Source organism: Rhodnius prolixus, unplaced genomic scaffold, assembly GCF_049639745.1.
Source record: "Rhodnius prolixus isolate KJV_2025 unplaced genomic scaffold, Rpr scaffold_5, whole genome shotgun sequence".
Lineage (NCBI taxonomy): Eukaryota > Metazoa > Arthropoda > Insecta > Hemiptera > Reduviidae > Rhodnius > Rhodnius prolixus.
The window spans coordinates 19,226,745-19,246,672 of record NW_027411624.1 but is presented as its reverse complement, the minus strand read 5'-3'; the positions used below and the strand labels follow the sequence as shown (position 1 = coordinate 19,246,672).

At 33.7% G+C, this 19,928-nt stretch overlaps 1 protein-coding gene across 15 annotated transcripts in view; it reads right to left on the bottom strand.

Annotated features, from left to right (window-relative positions):
* Window positions 1-19,928, bottom strand: part of CASK (peripheral plasma membrane protein CASK) — an 820,695-nt gene that overhangs the window by 573,501 nt on the left and 227,266 nt on the right. For 10 of the 15 annotated variants that reach the window (XM_074135060.1, XM_074135061.1, XM_074135065.1 and 7 more), the window contains 6 exons: window positions 18,404-18,509; window positions 14,619-14,696; window positions 10,924-11,099; window positions 7,869-7,940; window positions 5,781-5,846; window positions 1,682-1,857 (listed from right to left, as the gene is read on the bottom strand). In XM_074135060.1, the coding sequence (XP_073991161.1) occupies window positions 1,682-1,857; window positions 5,781-5,846; window positions 7,869-7,940; window positions 10,924-11,099; window positions 14,619-14,696; window positions 18,404-18,509 (674 nt within the window). Of the gene's footprint in view, window positions 1-1,681; window positions 1,858-5,780; window positions 5,847-5,966; window positions 6,018-7,868; window positions 7,941-10,923; window positions 11,100-14,618; window positions 14,697-18,403; window positions 18,510-19,928 lie in introns of all 15 variants that reach the window. The other 5 variants (XM_074135067.1, XM_074135071.1, XM_074135070.1 and 2 more) reach the window with 4 other exon arrangements.

The following is a 19,928-nucleotide window of genomic DNA, read 5'->3' as shown; positions in this document are numbered from 1 at the left end:
GTGAAACTATTGAAATGGTTTAGTAAAAGTTACGTTCCAAGGAGCTTATTCAGTGTAAAAAGCTCCTCATGAAAGTTCCTCATGAAACAAAACTTTGGTTTGAAATATTTAGTTACATTTTCAAACTAAATTAAAATTCATACTGCATACAAATTTTAGGTAGGCCTGTGCAGTTTTTTGGAAGTATTATGAAGCTTTTACAGAGTGTCTAATTTCCAAAATAATAATGTGAAGTTGTAATAACAATTTTTTTTATTATTATAATAATTTTCAGAAAACATTTTATTGTTGGGAAATGTGAACAGTATCAACACAAGTCGGTATTGTTCAAAACTTTTGTCTGGATATACTTAGATAAATAGAAAAAAACTTATTAAAGTGTATACACATACGAGATGTGGCTATTAAATAACGAGACTGATGCTGCTACAGAAGAACTATGCATGCGCTAAATCTTAACCACCGACATCTGTGCAGCGTAAAGCCTTCTCTTTCGATTGCAGCGTCTCACGTGTTTGTAGAGAAATCTGTCTGACCGGAACCGTCGTTTGTGTAAGAGGTGTTAGTTTCGTTTTGCCGAAAACATGATACTACACATGTAGTAGTAGAGCAGCGAATTGTCGTGAAATTTCACATGAAACTGGGTAAAACTGCTACTGAAACTTATCTTTTATTAAAAGAAGTTTATGGTGATGAATGTTAATCACGTGCGCGAGTTTTTGAGTGATTCAAGCGTTTCCAAGATGGCCGAGAAGACATCGGAGATGATGACTGCCCGGGTCGCCCTTCCACGTCCAAAACGGATGAAAATATTATTATAATTAATCAACATTACTACCGTAAGGTGCTTGCTCAACTCCGTGAAATAGTAAGGAAAAAATGACCCGATTTGTGGAAGAACAAGTCATGGGTTCTCCATCAAGACAACGCGCCGGCTCACACTGCATTGTCTGTCAAGATGTTTCTAGCCAAGTACAATATCCTAGTTTGAGGCCATCCGCCTTATTCGCCTGACCTGGCCCCATGTGACTTTTATCTGTTCCCCCAAAGTCAAAATCTGCATTAAAAGGGACACGATTTCAGTCCGTTGAAGCTGTGAAAGAAAAAGCGGCACGCGTCATGCAGGAGCTGACAGAAAAAGACTTCCAGCACTGTTTCGAACAATGGTAAATTCGCATGGAGCGTTGTAGGGATAGGGGAGGGGTGTAATATAGAAGGTGATGATAACTAAATATGTATAAATATAAAATAAAATGTTTTACAGCAATAGCCTCGTTATTTAATAGCCACACCTCGTATACATAATAGTCAGTGTATTAATATGGAGTTCAGCTTCTTTGCTTTCTTCGAGTTCTTTACTTAAATCTACTTAACATTAAATGATTATAAATTAAGAGGGGGAAACATTAAACTATTCCAGCATTTAAGCTTCATTCAGCTTCATTGCTAAGACAAATGCAAAGAATGGAGGAAACACGAGGTCCGAAGTTAGCATGAATGTTTTCCTGGAGAAAAGAGTAGAAGATAGAAACTATTGGCGAGTGACAGGATAGGTGGAAAACTATGGTCCTGGAGGAGCATTGCTTTTACTTGGCCATTGTGACAAAGTTACAAAGATAAATATAATTTGCCTAAAACGTATATTAAGAAATGTAAGTTCTTAAACAAATTGAATAATTACGTGCAGTTTTGCTTGGCATATGGAATGGTAAAGCCGATGTCTAGTTCCGATAAAAGGTAATGTTCCAGAGAGTAGTATGTGAAGTAAAACTCCAGCGGACCAAATGTCACCTGGTTTTCCATACTGCTGACGGTCAACTACCTCAGGCGCCATAAATTGTGGAGTACCAATTCTTCCTGCAGAATATGCAACCATACAAAAATTAAAAATGGAATTTAAATATACATATACATTAAATAAAAAATAAAAAGAACTAAAAACTTTAAAAAATCAATTCATTAAAATAATTTTGGTAATGATTTAGAATTTTACTTTAAATAAATAAAATCAAATGCTTTGACAATTTTAATTCCTGAATTGACCAGTAAGAAGACGGTACGAAATTGGAGTTATTCTTCAACAAACTTTAAAGTTGTTGCCATTACGAGAAACTATTTAGGCGTTCATACTTAAAGGACAAATAATTGAAAAAAGATATCTATAAAACTAGTTCATGAAATAGTGAATATTTTCAGGATCACTGTTTCTTTATGAACAAACAAAAAATTAGACCAAATCGAAACGAATCCTTGTTTATTAAACTATTTTGTTTCTATTATCTTCTTTACATAAATTGAAGAGTAATTTAGTAGGTAAAAAGAATGTGACTCAGGGCAAATTTAGTTTGATTTCGCACAGCAAATCGGGATTTAATGCCTGTCCTAATGAAAGAAATAAATTGAAAAATTTTACTTAACTAGTAACATTAACAGTTAGTAAATAGACAGCATTGCATTGACACACACAGGACCCTAGTTAGAGCTGCTATAAAGTGGGTAAATGTTGTTAAAATCCCAACCAGAAATTTTGTTTAATGGTCAGCGAGCCCGGAAATAAAATTATTCTATTTACTGGTCAACTCAACAGATAATTTGTTTACTGAATTTTAAACAGATTCCTTCAGAATTGTAGTATAAAAGACAAAAGACTAAAAACTGTTTTTATTAATAATTATGATTTAAATACTCAAATTACTATTTAAATTGTGGTACGTTTTTTTGTACAGACAAGTAATTGCCTAAAATAGAACTTAATTAAACTAATTGAAAACTAATAAAGCAACAACAGCTAACTGGAAATTGATAAAGCCGAACTTTAAAACAGACAGTAAAAAGTATTTCTTTTAATAAATATTTACAATTAAAAACTTTAAATATTTAATCAATAATAATAATAATGTAAACAAGACCAGTAAATTATAACACAATGACTATTTAAACTATCAATCTGTTAGTTAATTTTTATGATGTAAAATTAATTCAAGGCAAACTCTGTACGTCACAATAATTTTTCATTTATTTATGCAATTTTCTTTTATTTAAAAAAAAAAACTGATGAAATATTGAAAATGGTTAGAATTTATTTGAGAAGATGATTTTGAAATATTGATGATGAAATTGCTGATACACAATTTAGAACATTACATGCAATAGACATGCAACAGCCAGAGGCAATGCAATGATTATTTTGTATTTGATATTTTTTGAAAGCGCATGTTCATATTAATTAATTTTAATAATAAAGCAAAACCACTGCATGAACATTATGAAAACTAAAAAAAAATAATTAAGCACAAATTAAAATAAAAGCATATTTAAAAAAAAAATAATAATCTATTCTTCACAGATGCACTATATACTAATAGTAAGTTATTCTACGTCTTTTTTTTAATTGATTTACGGCATTCATTAATATTAATTTCAAATATTTCGCAGCATGCTTGATACAGAATTCATTTCTGATATATTTTTAAATCATTGCAAGAAGAAGCTGCAATACTAACTTTGTTTCTCGTCGCCACCTTCGCCTTAAAAAAACTAAATTTAAATAGGCAAAAACTAAACAATTTTGATTGAGAAAAAATAATGCAGCAGTGCATGTTTTAAATTGTAAGGCTTTTAGTGAAATGACTGGCTGGAAGAATTTATAAGATTTTCTTCGATAATATGGGACAAATATTGTAGTGATTACATATTTATTGGGCAATAACACCTAATAACTCAGTTAATTTATAAAAACTGCAGGCACTAGTTCCAAGAAAAGTCTAGATTTCTTCCGAGAAAGACTATTCTTCTTTGTGCATTGATGATTGAATCGGATTTTGGGATGTCTCAGAAACCAATTGATGATAATTACCTAAAACAATGACTCAATTATTTACTAAGCAGCACCGTGTGCTCACATTTTAACGAAATAAGTTAAAAAGGGGAAGGACTGATATTATACAGGGTGTTCATTTTAAGACGGCTAAAATGCATTTCTTGCTTAAACGGTTGATCTGAGCAAAAAATGGTGCCTCTTCAGATACAGAGAGCAGTTGATAACCTCCTGGCTAACCTGGCTTGCGAGCCAGAGGAGGCACCTTTAAAGGCAACAGTGTATGCTGCACAAGTTGAGTAAAGTGCATTATTTGATCAATTAAATAATAAGTTTGATCCTTTAAATGAAAGATATTGATCACTTAAATATGTAGTAGGAGGTTTCCAATTTTTTTTTTATAATTAAAAGCAACTCTCCCAAAATTACCAAACCTTCTTGTTAACAGATGTAAAATTAATTTTTAGCCATTTTGTGTATGATTGAGAGAGAACATCTAAAACGACTTATTTCCCGATATAAAGAAAAATACTAGCTTTACTACCTAGGCAATATTTTTAGTAGAAAAGGGATGAAAAAATACATAAAAATGACCTATCGCGTGCTCTTCTTTCTCTTTGATAACAAGTTAAAAAAATTGAAATATGTTTAATAAATATCAGATTTTGAAATGGCCTAGCACCTTTAATTTTGAAGATACCGAATTACGGTTTACGGTTTCTTTCTTAATTTTTTATACTCTTTAAAACTGTGTATATGAAAATGGGGGTCAACTGCAAACACTCACTTTTGGTCGCGCGTCAGCCGCTTATGACGGTCTATATAAAATAATGAGGAGCAGCCTGGTCAACCGAGGAACAAAGATCCAGATGTATAAGACCTTGATAAGGCCTGTCGTGACCTACGCAAGCGAAACATGGACACTGAATAAGGCAGCTTGTGAGAGGATTGACAGGTTCGAGAGGCGAGTCCTAAGACGGATCTTTGGGCTGAAAAGGGAAAACCAGAGATGGAAAAGAAGGCCAAATCAAGAGGTGTACGCCCTGTATGGGGAGCCAAGCATCACCGCGTTTGTGAAGGCCCAGCGGCTGAAATGGTATGGACATGTATGCCGGATGTCCGAGGAAAGGATAGCAACAAAGGTGCTAAAAGGAAAGTGGCACGGCTCTCGCCCCCGGGGACGTCCGAAGACCAGGTGGGTGGACAATGTGAGGGCGGATATGAGAAAGATAGGTTTGAGGGCCCACCTGGTGAATGATAGGGTTGAGTGGTCTACCCGCATAGAGCAGGCCATGGACCGTCTCGGTCTGTAGTGCCCATAGAAGAAGAAGAAGAAGAAGAAGAAGTCAGCCGCTTATGCGGGCAGGAATCTAAAATCAAGTCACATATTCTGAAAGCAGTGGTGACGGCAACAAATTTTTCCTCTACCATTTTTTGCTCAGATTAACTCAGAAATGCATTTGAGCCGTCTTAAAATGAACACCCTGTATAATAAAGGTAATTTATAATTAAATTTATTTTAATGAGTACTCATTAATACATAAAAAATGATAAACTGATTGTAATAAAGTAAGTTTTGATGGTAAAAGAAATTTTAATTATCATTAAGTTATCCAATTGGATTTTTTGACTACAAAATTCTGTTTAAAGAAGAAATCATAAACTAATGGATATGCTTAAATAGCTAAAACGATTGGATATTCGAAATTGATCCATAAATTGCAAGGTAAATCTAATCATTTTATTAAAAGCTAATTATACTTGGCGTAGGCTGACGGAAACCAAATCAGTGCCCTCTAAAAATTTCTAGTACACAATCAATTAAAGAAAAATAAAAAAAATAGAACGCCGATGATGCTAAATAATTCTTCACTACTACTTGGAAGAAGATTTAAGAAAAAGAAAAAAAGAGAAAGATATGAAGTAATCTATTCAACAAACGGGATGAACTTTTTTTTAGTACCGTTATTTTCAGCAGCTTCTATTTTCTCCAAATCGGGTAGGTGGTCATATGAAAGAGAGTTAGGTGCTAAAACGAAAGACAGACAAAACAAAATATAAAAAACACTCGTGAGTTAAAACAAAAACAAAAAATTCGAAAAATTGGTGTTGTTTTTTAAGGAAAAGAAGAACAGCAATTGGTGTTTACCAAAATAATTATCCCTGCCAAGGGCCGCTGAAACATGCCCTTGCTCTGACACTGTGTCCAACATGAAATACATAATAGAAAACAAAAAATGAAAATAAGAAAAAATATATATACACCATTCAACAAGTGATGGAGTGGATTGTTATTCGTGTGTAATTAAGACAGGCAAAGGTTTTTTTACTTTTAATAAAATTATTGAAGTTATATGACGGAGGATGTAAATTACAAAAAATTGCTTAAACAAAAGGGATTTAATTGAGGGCATTGTTCTTTTAAAAATAATAACAATACTAGGGAAAGGATCAGCAAAGTGATTAGCGAATATTGGATTCCAACGCAAAGATCACTGGTTCGAATCCAGCTGCTGGCCTTTAGATTTTTCTCTACCCTACAATCTTCTTACATCTCACTGCTCTGTGATGGACAGTGCTGCCTGCAACGAGGGAACACTGTTCGGTGGCCGACAGTGCTCCGAAAAAAGCCCGGGCACCAATAATCTTAGTATACGCCTTATATTAAAATAATAATAATAATAATGGTAAACAATGAAAATGGAAGCAAACGTCATCGAAAAGTAAATAAACTAGACATGAGCTCCTTTTACTGAAACTTGCCTGTTAACATTCCTTAATCGCCATCTTTATTGCCTTAACAAAGTTGCTAGTGAATGAAACCTAACGTTACCTTCATTCTCCGTGTAGTAACATGTACTAGCCACTTATTCAGGGATGAGCAGTGTTCTTGCTGGTACCTCAGTCTAAAACCTTTATACTTACATAATAAAAAGAGTCTAGAGTTGATGTACGGTATCGCTAGCTCTTTTGGTTTCATCAAACCCAGAGCAAATTCGAGCTCATATTATACATATTCTCTCACTTATACACATTCATCAGTTTAGAAAACCCCTATATTTAAGCCCAGACACTAATAAGTTTACAGTGGTCTTCATCTATTCAGTAACATTGATTACAGAAAACTATAACCTATCTTTTAGGCCGCATTTGACCTTTATTTCTGTCATCAAGGATCATCATAAAGATACTAAGTTAAAGAAATAATTTTCGACTCCTTTCTAAACTTTTTTTCTTCTACTAAAAATAATATAGAGCAGAAACGAATATGAATCAGAACAAAATTTGATAACCTGCTTCAGAGAAGGAGCTCACCTTCTATGCCACCAACATTCCATTTTAAATGAAGCAACTGGTAAAGGTAGTGACTCGAAATAAAATATATGACAATGTTCACAATAAAATGAAATAAAAATATAAAATAAAATAACAGAGGCTGACTTTTTTTTCGAATAACTTAGGGAAGGATGATTAATATATTATTTCGAAATTTTTATCTTACTTCTAGATCAGTTTCTGCACAAAAATATAAATACATCAACAAAACAAAATTTGGGTAACTTTGCAAACTCAAGTAGATCTAAATATCATACCAAACAAGCAACGAAAGTAAAATAAATGGAATTTCTCTATGAAACAAAAGCTATCCTATATCCATTTACTAATATAAAGAACCGTTTATTTTATATAAAACAATGAAATCAGCTGAAAAAAGTAACAATGCCCACATTGCATACAGATTAAAGAGCCAATATAAAGAAAGTAACAACAATAAAAATAAACATTTAAAAAAGAACACCTTATTATAGTTCTCTTTAAAAAAAAAGTACCAAGAAGAGGAAATAATAAAATGGTAAAGAGGAATAAACAAAGGATTAATAATTCCTACAAGATGATGGTTACCAAAACTTCTTTTAAATTAATGATATATTACGAATATTTAAGGAATTTTTTTCTTATAACTATAAATATCACATTGTGTTGTTCAAACATTCAAATGTTAGAAGTTGTTGATTTTTTTTTTGTTGGCAGTTGTTCTTTATGTTCTTACCGTCGCGATCGCACTTGAGATAATCCTGGCCACTTGGACTCAGTCCGGGTCTGCTCAGCGACCTGAAACTCTCTGTACGAAACAAAATAGAAAAGAAAGAGGGACTGTCTAAACATTTGTTAAAAAAAAAAGAAAAATGAAACAAATATTAACACTCTTCTCCCTCTTGAGAATTTCAAAATAAAATTCAAAATAAATAAAATTAGAAAGTAAAAGAATTGAAGGGAAAAATATTTCCAATCCTCCCCAAAAAAAAACATTGATTTAAACCAATTATGTTCAACATTTATAATCACTATAATGTTTCAATTCTAGCGTATCATTTTTCTTGAAAGATTGCTCAACTATATTAAAAAGCTGTATACTTGGGGCCAGGGCCGGATTTTCCTATAGGCTAACTATGCTTCAGCCTAGGGCCTCAAGATCAAGAGGGGCCTATATTCAAATTGTTAGCAAAATTAAAATTACACTATTCCAAAAACAGTAAACACTAAAACACTGCTGTAGTGATGTATTTTATTATCTCTCATGTAATTTACAAACTTAAAAATGGGAGGTGAAAGGGCCTCATAAAGTGGAATAGCCTAGGGCAGCGTTTCCCAAAGTGTGGGTCGCGACCCGGCACCGGGTCGCAGAAAAATTCAGCTGAGTCGTGGTAAAAATTGTAAAAACACAAAAAAAATCTATAACATTTTGCTCCTAAATTTAATATTTTTCGAAACTTTTTCAAGTACTGCAGGTGGCAACCCTTTACCACCATTTCCTACCGGACCGTTTAAATTCGGATGCTCTGATTGGCTGATTTCGATTCGTCATTCAGTGCCTTCTCCGGCACATGCGCCGTAAACTCACGTGTATCAAAACAAGGTTATGTTTGAATTTTTGTTACCTATTTTATTTGACAATAGTTATTATTACCTATTATTAATAGCAACTTCATATTGGTAAGTAATAAAAAATAGATGCTTAGTTTTTTTTTTTTTTTTTTTTATTTAAGGCGCATCAACATCTAAGGTTATTGGCGTCCGGAGCTTTTTCCAGTGCACTGCCGTCCTCCGGACGGTGTTCTCTCGTAACAGACAACACTGTCCATCACCGGACAGTGAGCTGTAAGAAGCTCCTAGGAAGAGAAAATCTAAGGGTCAGCAGCTGGATTCGAACCCGGGACCTCCGCGTGGGCGTCCAGTATGCTAACCTCATAGCTAATCCCTTCCCTTAGATGCTTAGTGAACAAGTTGATAATTCAATTGAAATTTCATGCGACACCGATCTTAAAAAAGTGTTTGAAACTGTACCACTAATTAATTTTTGGTTGCGCTGTCAAAAGGAATATCCAAGCGTAAGCGAAAAAGCGATACAATTTTTAATGCCTTTTGTCACCATTTATACGTGTGAAACTGCGTTCTCAGCAGTTAGAAAGTAAGTATCGAACCAGATTGGATGTCGAACCAAATTTGAGAATAAAATTAACATCATTAAGTCCTAATTTGAAATTACTATGTGATGAAAAACAACATCATCCTTCGCACTAAGGTCAAAATATGTAAAACAAAATTTACTTTAAGTTTTAAATGAAGATAATGGATTGTCTTTAATTACTTATGTTTTAGTTATATAATTATTTTGCAATTTTTGTGTATGAAATAAACAAACAAATAACTTGAATTTTGATTTTTATTAAAAAATAAAATTTGTTTTGTAAATAAATGTTTTTTTTATAAGGTGGGTCGCAAAAAAATTTAAAATCTCGTACCGGGCCGCGGTCAAAAAAGTTTGGGAAACGCTGGCCTAGGGCCTCTTTTTATCTAAATCCGGCCCTGCTTGGGACAATTTTTTTTTTTCTGATAAGTTTTATGTCGAACTACCGATTAGGTATTTTGGTGGAGGCTGGAAACTGTATTGTCAGTTTCTAACATTAAATAAAATAGGACAAGATTGTGACCAGACTAGAACCCTGTACTACAATACATCTCTGATAGGCAGACTACGCCTTTTTCCATCAAGAGCAGAGACTGGCCAATTATTCTGTTTCTTCAGTAGTTCCAGTTTTCTGGGTGCCAAATAAATATTTAAGCTATTAGAGAAAAACAAATGCAGAATTTTTTTAATTCGCTTTATGCTTAATTTGAGTTCTTTTTGTATGATGCAATAATCACAGAGCGCTTGATGTAATACCAGATATTAACAAAAAAAATCAGTTTCTTTCTAATATGCTCAGGTTTCTTTGATCTTGGGCCCAAATTTCGTCTTCTATTCTGTTGAATACCCAAATTTTTGTTGCAGTCCATAAACATAGTTACAAACTGAACTGTGCCTTGAGATATCTGGAAAAATAGCAGAATAGCTTACTAATCTAAGAACAGAGAACTGCCTTAACGAATTAGTGTACCTTCATTGGCTCTTTTGTGGGTCCAAGTCTATGCATATACATTTTGCTTGGGAACTAAAGGAGTAGAGCTTGTGAAGTGATGTAAATTTGACTGTAGGAATGTTAAATCTGTAGAAAAATCAAAACCTTTTTTTTTAATTAACAAAAAATGGCTGGTTCACTCAAAATAAGTTGCACTTATCACACTCTCTTTCTAAAGCCATTTCGGTGGAAAGGAATTACACTTTGATTCCTTTTCTCTTCAGCAAATAATTTAAAATAGCAGGTTTTCTTAATGCTGCCTCATTTCTTTAATATCTTTTCCAGCCATTTGTTGATCAGGTTAAACTTAAATTTGGAAAACGCAAAGCAATCTTTCAAAAATAATAATAATAAATGAAAAGAAGGAGGCTATATGGCGAGATTTTTTGGGATTACATTTCTAAGTTATCTGAAAACATGTTGGTAATTTAACAAATATTGAAAATATCAGCTAACTATAACTAAAATGAAACATACTCTTTTTTGGAATCAAAACGCCTGTAAACAGCGCTGCTATTTAAGTTTCCCAATAATTAATTTTTTTCGGACGTTTTACTGTCCGTTTACAATTTACTCTTTGAACTTATAGCAGCGCTGTTAATATTATATCTATACACTTTTTAAATAAATAATTTTGTAACTCACCTCCATTAACCACTTGTCCATCTTGTAATTGTATGGCTACACCAAAGCCACCAAGCTTTACTGGAGCGGAATTTTCTTTACTAGTCAACAGTACGCAATGTGGTTTTATATCACGATGAATGATATCGTTGTCATGGCAATAACGCAGAGCTTCCAACACTTGTCGCATGTAATGGCTGAAACAAAAATAGATAAGGCTGAAGTACAGAGATTATTTTCTATTTTAGCTAGTATTTAATTTTAGCTTAAATTAATTTTTCATTACGCGATTTTTTTTTAATAAAGGTGGAGGATTGCCCTTAACATTGCAGATATGCAATAAATGTTGTAATAGCTTGATTGGTTGCTTATCTTGCAGTATCAGAAGACTTCAAAGGTAGCGCCACACGTCTCTTTCTTTGCTCGAACTGGAGCTTAGTTAAAGACGTATATGTTTTTGACGAACATTCAACAGCAGCTAACCTGATTTATTCTTCACCTTCCCTAGACCTCTTTCACGAACTTATAGCTTTTTTTTTGCTCTATTGAGGTGAATTCAATTGATTGCCTCTTCAATTGGTGCCTCCCGGAGGAAATTAGCTTAGACTATGAGTTAATCAACCAGTGTTGAAGTAAACTGATAGGACCAAGGCAGAGGATCGTCTCTGTCTTTTCTATGATTTTTTTTTTTATCAGTGAAGCACTAAGGAAAACATAGACACTCAAAGGGAGCAGTTCATGGGTCAATTCCTCATATACCTGTATTAGGTTAAATGAACACAAAGAAAGACATAACCGAATTCCAAAATAAGAGGTTACGGCACACATCCAAGTACAGAACTCGAAATGGTCTAAGACGTGACTCCATTAAATGGCCACAAACCCAGGAAAAACCTCTGCAACAAAATAGTAAGCCTTGCTTGAGCTTTACTTTAAGAAAATGTGTCAGATAAAAATGAATATTATGAATTTGTGGAAGTTCAAATAATAACCTCGAAGAAGTGTAGGTAAACAATCGGAATCCGATGGGATCCAATGGTGCTTTGGTAAAGACATTTTCTGTGGTGAATTAAACTTTGGAAAGAGTTAGTGACGGTGGCAGAAAATAGGAATACCAATAATGTAAACTTAAGATGGAAATATAAGTGGTCGAATACTTCAACTTATACTTGCAACAGCTAGAGAATGTAGAAATATAATTTAAAAACAACAGGAACCAGTCATTAACGTATTTCTAATTTTAGAAAAAAAAAATTGAACAAACCAGGCACTTATACTGAGATAAGAGGACACTGAGCAGTGTCTCAAGATGAATGAACCACATCTTCTATGCTAAATTTATTCTATTCTTTCGGAAGATATGAATGATAGAAGATGTTGCTGTGTTTTTCACTGACAGAGTCGTAGTTGTATACCACATTAAGCTTTGAGCGAGACTACAAATTAATAGAAATGCTATAGTCTCGGTTTTGAAGACAAAGTAATGTGAAAACCATTTACTGATTGGGTTTGGTGAGATTAGAATCAGCACCTTCCGGTCACAACAAAGTTTAGGATACAGTGTTCTTTTTAAGGTTTGATTTATGTACTTAAGGTAGATCAATTCTACCTTAAGCTTCAAGGAGAATCTATTGAGGCTTGAAGTTAGCTTCAAGGATTCTAAAGGAATTTAGACAGCTTAGGGCTAGGGCGAACAAAAGTACCATAGCAGACATTTTTTCCTGGGGGACTCATCAAAGATAACTCACATTAGTGTCAATAACAATCTCATTAGATTTAATTGCATATAAGATACAAGATACCTGTATGTACACACGGTGAATACAATAAAATATAAATTTATTTCTGTAATTAAATGTTAAGTAATGTAAATTAATTAAAGTGAAGTCAAGGTTGTTCTACTATACAAGAGGCAAGCATATAGCTTTTGACAAGCACCTAGGGTTTGTAAACAAAATGTGCTGCAATTAAATTTTCAAGATCTTTTGTAGGCTGCCGCATTTAATTATAAAATTTTCACTTCGAGTCTAGTAGCAAATTAATTTGAAAAGCGACGCCAAGTGATAAAAAAAAAATTATTCTAACATTGAAAAAACAATAGCAAACATAGATAAACAACTACAGCAATGTGATTGCATTTACAAAATAACGTTCAGAGAGTAAATGTTTTATTTAAGTTCTTGCAGTGCACAAGAAGAAACCAGATTCGTATCTACTACAAACATTGTATTAAAACAATCTTCAAAATATTGATCAGATTTGTGTCTATAGTATAAATGTAATCTATACATTCATCTATTTTATGTATTTTATAAACTGTATGTAAGTGGTTGCGAATGGTATCTCCTAGAGATACCATATTATTTATTTCATACATACTCTTCGTACTGATATACTGGGTGATCCATTTAAAACGCACCAATCGCTAATAACTTTTTAGGAAAGCGGAATTTCGAAAAAACCCACGAAGTAAACTATATGTTTCTTTTGGTCTAGTTTCCAAATTTTCCACCCCTGATGCTGTATCTTTAGTTTTGGCGGAGTTACGGCTAAAAACCCGATTGGGGTTTCATAAGGACCACTGGTTTTGAAAAATAATTATGAAAACTACATAAAAATCTGTGAAAAATGACGTTAATCCCGTTTCGATATCCCTAATATTTGTCGAGATATTTAAGATCAAAGTTACCATTTTATCTATTCGTGATCGGTTTTCAATATTAATTTTACACCAGAAATACACATTTTGGGAGGTCCTCTGACTGCAAAAATTGTTATTGGTGACGCAAAGAACAGAAATAATAATAATTGAAGATTTTAAAACATGTAGTGTAATTTAATGGTTGTGGATGAATCAGTTTAAATTTGTTTTATCATCAAATAAAAGTAACCATCACATCATTTTAATGTACCCTGTATGCAAGACTTCTTGACCTATGATTACGGTAGGAATATCTTGTCAGGGAGGAGTGGGTGTTGGTCTAGTGGTCAAGAGCGTGGTTTTGTAAGTGGGAGATCCCCAGTTCGCGTATCCAGTCATTCTTATTACTTAAAAAACCATAATACTTTTTTTTAATAAACTGTAGTATACGCCGGATCCGAACTGGGGATATTTGATTATAAAACCAATTTATCCTGATTCACCCTCAGCCATTACTTTACACTACATTTTTTAAAATCTTCAATTATTATTATTTTTTTACTTTGCGTCACAAATAACATTTTTTGCAGTCAGAGAACCTCCCAAAACGTGTATTTCTGGTGGAAAATTAATACCGAAAACCGTTCACGAATAGATAAAATTGTAAGTTTGAACTTAAATATCTCGACTAATATTAGGGATATCGAAACGGGGTCCTTATGAATCCCCAATCAGGTTTTTAGCCGTAACTCCGTCAAAATTAAAGATACAGCATCGGGGGTGAAAAATTTGGAAACTAGACCCCAAAAAAACATATAGTTTACTTCGTGGGTTTTTTCGAAATTCCGCTTTCCTAAAAAGTTATTAGCGATTGGTGCGTTTTAAATGGATCACCCTGTATAAACTAGAATTCACAATTTTCTCGAACTGTTCATAATTTTGGAATGTTCCTCGAATGGAACAACTCCAAAGTGCAAAATAAGCTGATCGTGATTACAGCGGAAATTTTAACATTGCTACAATAGAATCAATAATATTTTAATATTAATTTTTTGCTTAAAATAAAGAGACTCACCTTGCAACAGCTTCACTATAAACGAATCCTGCAGTAGCTCTTCGTACAATTTCAAAACAAATGTCCGAACCATCCATACTATAAAATGACAACACGAAAAATCAAAATTAATAATGACATAATAAGGAATGAAATCATAAATCTATAATTAAAATATAAAATAATAAAATGCAAGAATTACCAACAAATTACATTTTTCATGCTTCACCCTAGATTCCCATTAAAACATAGAAAATAAATTTAGAAATATAACTTCAGGAGAGAAGTTGATATGATGACGGTTCCATACTGGATCAGTAAATCAGTTAAAGTGCCTTAAACCTAAATATATATATATACAAATCTAAAACCGGAAAAATAAAAATGCACATCAATTATGCATACACGAATATAAACAGACTACCAGTTATTCAAAAGGGCTGTTTTATTTGAAAAGATTACATTTATTCACGCTTCTATCTAAAAATAACTTTATGAAAATGGGATTCTATTTTTAGCTTTTATCAATTCATGGAAAATGCGGGTTTATTTTTTAGAGTTCTATCTCATATTAAATTTTATGGGCGAGCACAGAGAACTATTTTATTAACTAACGCATATTCTAAAAAGTTGTATTAATTGTAGAATTACCTACCATATCGGCCAGAAAATTAGCTGTCATTTTGCAGTAGCATTACCTCGTCTAGGCAATATTAAAGCTAGTATAGTTTAGCTTAATGATTTGTATCAAATGGATAAATATGGATAAATGAATATATATGAATGGAATGAAAATGAGGGGGTCATTGTGGTATAAAAGAAAATGAAATTGTTGATAAACTTGCAAAGGAAGCCACCAATAGTGGGGAAATGGTTAATTATAAATTACCACACACCGATATCAAGTGTACAATTTGCAAAAACAGCACTACAAAAATGGCAGACAGATTACAGTAATGGTAATGAAGGGAGATTCTATAAAAATATGGCTGATCAGTTACCTAGACAACCATGGTTTAAGGGAACGTGTCACTAATAAATGGGTTGTTACGACAATAAGCAGGCTGAGAGCGAACTACGCGGTGTGTGGATCTTATCTTCACAGGATCAACAAAAGGTTCCTCTCTTCTTTGCGTACATTGCAATGAGGAGGAGGATTTCAAAAATATAATAATGTTATGTCCACGTTATGTGGTAGAAAGGAAACGAATGTTTGACGACATTATACAGGTATTTAGATGCACCATTTCGCTACGAAGACATAATATTCTCCACCAACATCTATGTGCTTAAATCTGTAGCAGAGCTAGCAAAGAAATATGAATGTATTTAAAAGTTACAGCCGATTAGAATGAATGCAGGAAAGTGATTAGAGAAGGATTACGTGATTTTAATTTCGGTTAACCTATAAGGATGGCAGGAATATAGAGTTACTGATCCATCCATTAGCTGTAGTTTATGTGAATAGTTGTGTATAGTAGAGGGATGAATGTGTGGAGCGAATGTATTTATAAGTAAGAATGGAGAGTGATTGATATTCTAGTGATAAGCACCTAGACGAGCTGGCTGTATGGCGAAAGCCAATGCCAAAAAAAAAAGGCAAAAAAATTATGAAGCAGAAAGAAATAAGCTTTTGAAGCAAAAATTCACCACAGACGATCTTAGGTTCAATAATTCTTACAGCTGCTATACGAGGGTCGTTTGAAAAGTCCGTGCAAAAATAAAAACTACTTAATTTTTTGGGGTAAACCTTTTTTATTTTTCAACATAGTCTCCTTTTAGGCTTATACACTTCGTCCAACGCTGCTCTAGTTTGTTGATCCCTTCCGAATAATAGGATTTGTCCAAGTCTGAAAAATAGCCATTCGTTTCTGCAATCACCTCCTCGTTTGAATAAAATCTTTTTCCCGCCAGCTATTTCTTCATATTGGGGAACAAATAGTAGTCCGAGGGAGCCAAGTCTGGAGAATAGGGGGGATGTGAAACGAGTTGGAACCCTATTTCCATTAATTTTGCGACCACAACTGCTGAGGTGTGAGCTGGTGCGTTGTCGTGATGGAAAAGGACTTTTTTGTGGGCCAATCGTGGGCGTTTTTCTTGCAGCTCGGTTTTCATACGTTCCAATAACGATGAATAATATGCACCTGTAATAGTTTTACCCTTTTCCAGATAGTCGATGAGGCTTATTCCTTGCGAATCCCAAAAGACAGTTGCCATAATCTTTCCGGCCGAAGGAACGGTCTTCGCCTTTTTCGGAGCAGATTCCCCCTTGGTAACCCATTGTTTAGATTGTTCTTTGGTCTCAGGAGTATGTATCCATGTTTCATCCACAGTGCCGAAACGACGCTTAAAGTCATGCGGATTCTTCTGGAACAGCTACAAACCGTCCTTGCAACACTTCACACGATTTCGTTTTTGGTCAAGCGTGAGAAAATCACTCGACTTCCTCGATTCAAACGAATGCCAAACACAAAGAAATAGACCGATCTGGCTGAAACTTGGTGTGTGTTCTTCTAAGAGATGCTACTAACTAAACATAACCTCGATACGCGCCAGTAGTGCTATCTCTCTGACTTTGCACGGACTTTTCAAACGACCCTCGTATAGCCGTGAGGAATAGGACCCTCGGGAACTAATAGTTAGTTTATTAATGAGGTGATATTTTTTCCCTATTCAAATTTCTGCCCCCTTCAGAGGATGAGGAAACTTAAATTTTGATGTTTAATTTATTTGAGATACGATAAAAAAAACACAAATCATGTACAAACAAATTGTGCTTCTAACGCTGACATTGTAAAACCTGTTCAAAGTTAAATTTTCCCCATATTACCAAAATTATATTTTAAATTTAATATTAAAATACTTTCAACATTTACTAAATATAATGTTAGATATATTTGTAGTTGAAATCAAAATAGTTCCGAGTTAATCACATTTTCTACACAGAAACCAATTCACTCATTATATCTAAGTTCACGCAGACTGGTTAGAAACAATAGACAGATTATTGCATTGCTGATGAGGGCCTGTACTATTGTTAGGTCGGTCTTAAGTCTAGGGAAGAAATGAATTATAATGAGGTTTGAGGTTTAGGTTCAGATATAATTAAATTTGAGGTGGGAAGGTTGGTAAGAATGTGGTATCATTACTTTGTGTATCGAACTTTAGTTTACATAACAAAAGTGAATGCTTCTGTAATTATTTAAAATTAGCAATTATTATTTACACAACTATTTTTCCTATAAAGCGATATTTCACAATCTCGAGATTCAACCATAAACTCAAGAAACACTGTTTTTGCTTCCTGATTCATCTAAGGCCACTAAGAGTTTGCAAAAATTTGAGAGTTAAAAAGTAAATAGAAAATTTTTTAAATTTTCATAAGCTGTTTTTGCATATTATTTAAAGAGCATATATTTTGTATCTCATGTTAGCTAGTATATGTTATGATTGCATCTTCAGAGGACTCATTCTTACAACTTCTTTAAAAAATAAAAACAAAAAAAGAATCCATCTTGGGATTTCATGATTTTTTTTTCATCAGTAAATGCTAAAATTATTTCAGAATAAATGTGCGGAAATTTTATTTCAAATAACTGCTTTGTAATAAATTATTTACTAGAAATTATAAAGTATAATTTTAGGGTATAATGAAAATGGAATTACACAATCTAACTTGTAATTAGGGCAATCAGAGTAACTTTTACCATCGTGCAATATACTGTAGGGGGAATGTTTCAATTTATTAAAATAAATTACATTCAATATCAATTAATAATACCGTGTTAATGACAGCATTTACTTACTATTCGAACACCATATACAGCATCCCTTCCGAGCTGTAGGTTTCCAATAATTCTACAATGTGCGGATGTTTCAGCATATGACATATTGTGGCTTCTCTTTTTAAATCTAAAAAAACATACAAACAAAGTAATGTTCATTTTTATTTTCTTTAAATATTTAATTAGCAAATAAATAGGATATCCTGTAAAGAAAATATATTCTCCACCTTAATTAGCATATTTTTTTTACAAAAAAAAAAACAATTATATTAGAGCAAACCATTTAGTCTGCAGTAAATAAATCAATTTATTATTGCTTGAGAGCCAAAGGGGCGGATATGCTAGAATCTATCGGCCACACATGTGAAAGAAAGACATCTTTCTTCACGAATTTAGATAATGTAAATTACATTCTTTTAATTTAGATAATGTGGAGAGTGTAAGGTTGTTTCATTCCTAGGAAGTAAAATAACTCAAGCTCCTGGTGAACTCTGGCATGAAAATCCCGCAGGTGAATAAAAAAAAGCTTTTAATGATTGAAACGTAACATGAACTGAGTACTATTAACTCAAAAACTGAAACTATTTGGTTAGGAAGTAAGTGTTCAGACTTAACTTTTCAATTGAGAAAATAAATTGTCACACCATCTAGCGGCGTACCTTGGAACTACGCTTTTTAAGATATCCTATTTATACTGTTTTTTAAAAATAAAATTTATGTACTGGATGGGAAATTTTTTTTTTTTTTTTTTTTTTTTAATTTATTTAGCCATTTACAATCTGTATAATACACTATACAATAAGTAAATAAGGAGATAGAAGTATAGAGGCTTGAAAGGCAGGAGGAAAGAAACTGCCCAGCGGCAGCACTTTCTACAGGATATTTATTTTAGGCCTTCAGACTGCGAGGAAGTCGCAGGGCCACTGGCGATTCAGTCGGCGAGGAGGATTGTCAGGAATATCAGAGGAGGCGAGAGACTGTACTAGAGAATTGGAGCAAGTGGAGAGAGCACTATGGAATTTTTGATATTTAGTCTTGGCTAACTGGTGTACGAAGGGGATGTTGAGGTCGTTGTGTAGAGTGAGGTTAGTCACGTAGAAAGGAGCGTCAGCTATCTGTCGGAGGAGTTTTGACTGAAATGTTTGTACAGTCCGTACGTTTGTAGGTTTGGCTGAACCCCACAGCTCTAGTCCGTAAGTCCACATTGGTTTGAGGATAGTACTGTATATTAATCGTTTGAGTTCAATAGGTAATTTGGAGCGTCGTCCAAGAAGTCTGTAGAGTAGTTTCGCACGTTTTGTCATAGCTTGTCTTTTAAGTCTAGTGTGTGGGTTCCACGTGAGTCGCTTGTCTATGTAGAACCCAAGGTAGCGCACCAGATCTGTATGAGGAAGAGGATTGCTGTTGAAGAGGACAGGTGGACAGGAGCCCCGCCGGAGAGTAAACGTGGCATGCTGGCATTTCTGTGGGTTCATTTTAATCCGCCACTTCTTTGCCCAGGATTCTATTTTATGTAAGTGTGTCTGTAATTTGTATGAAGCTGATG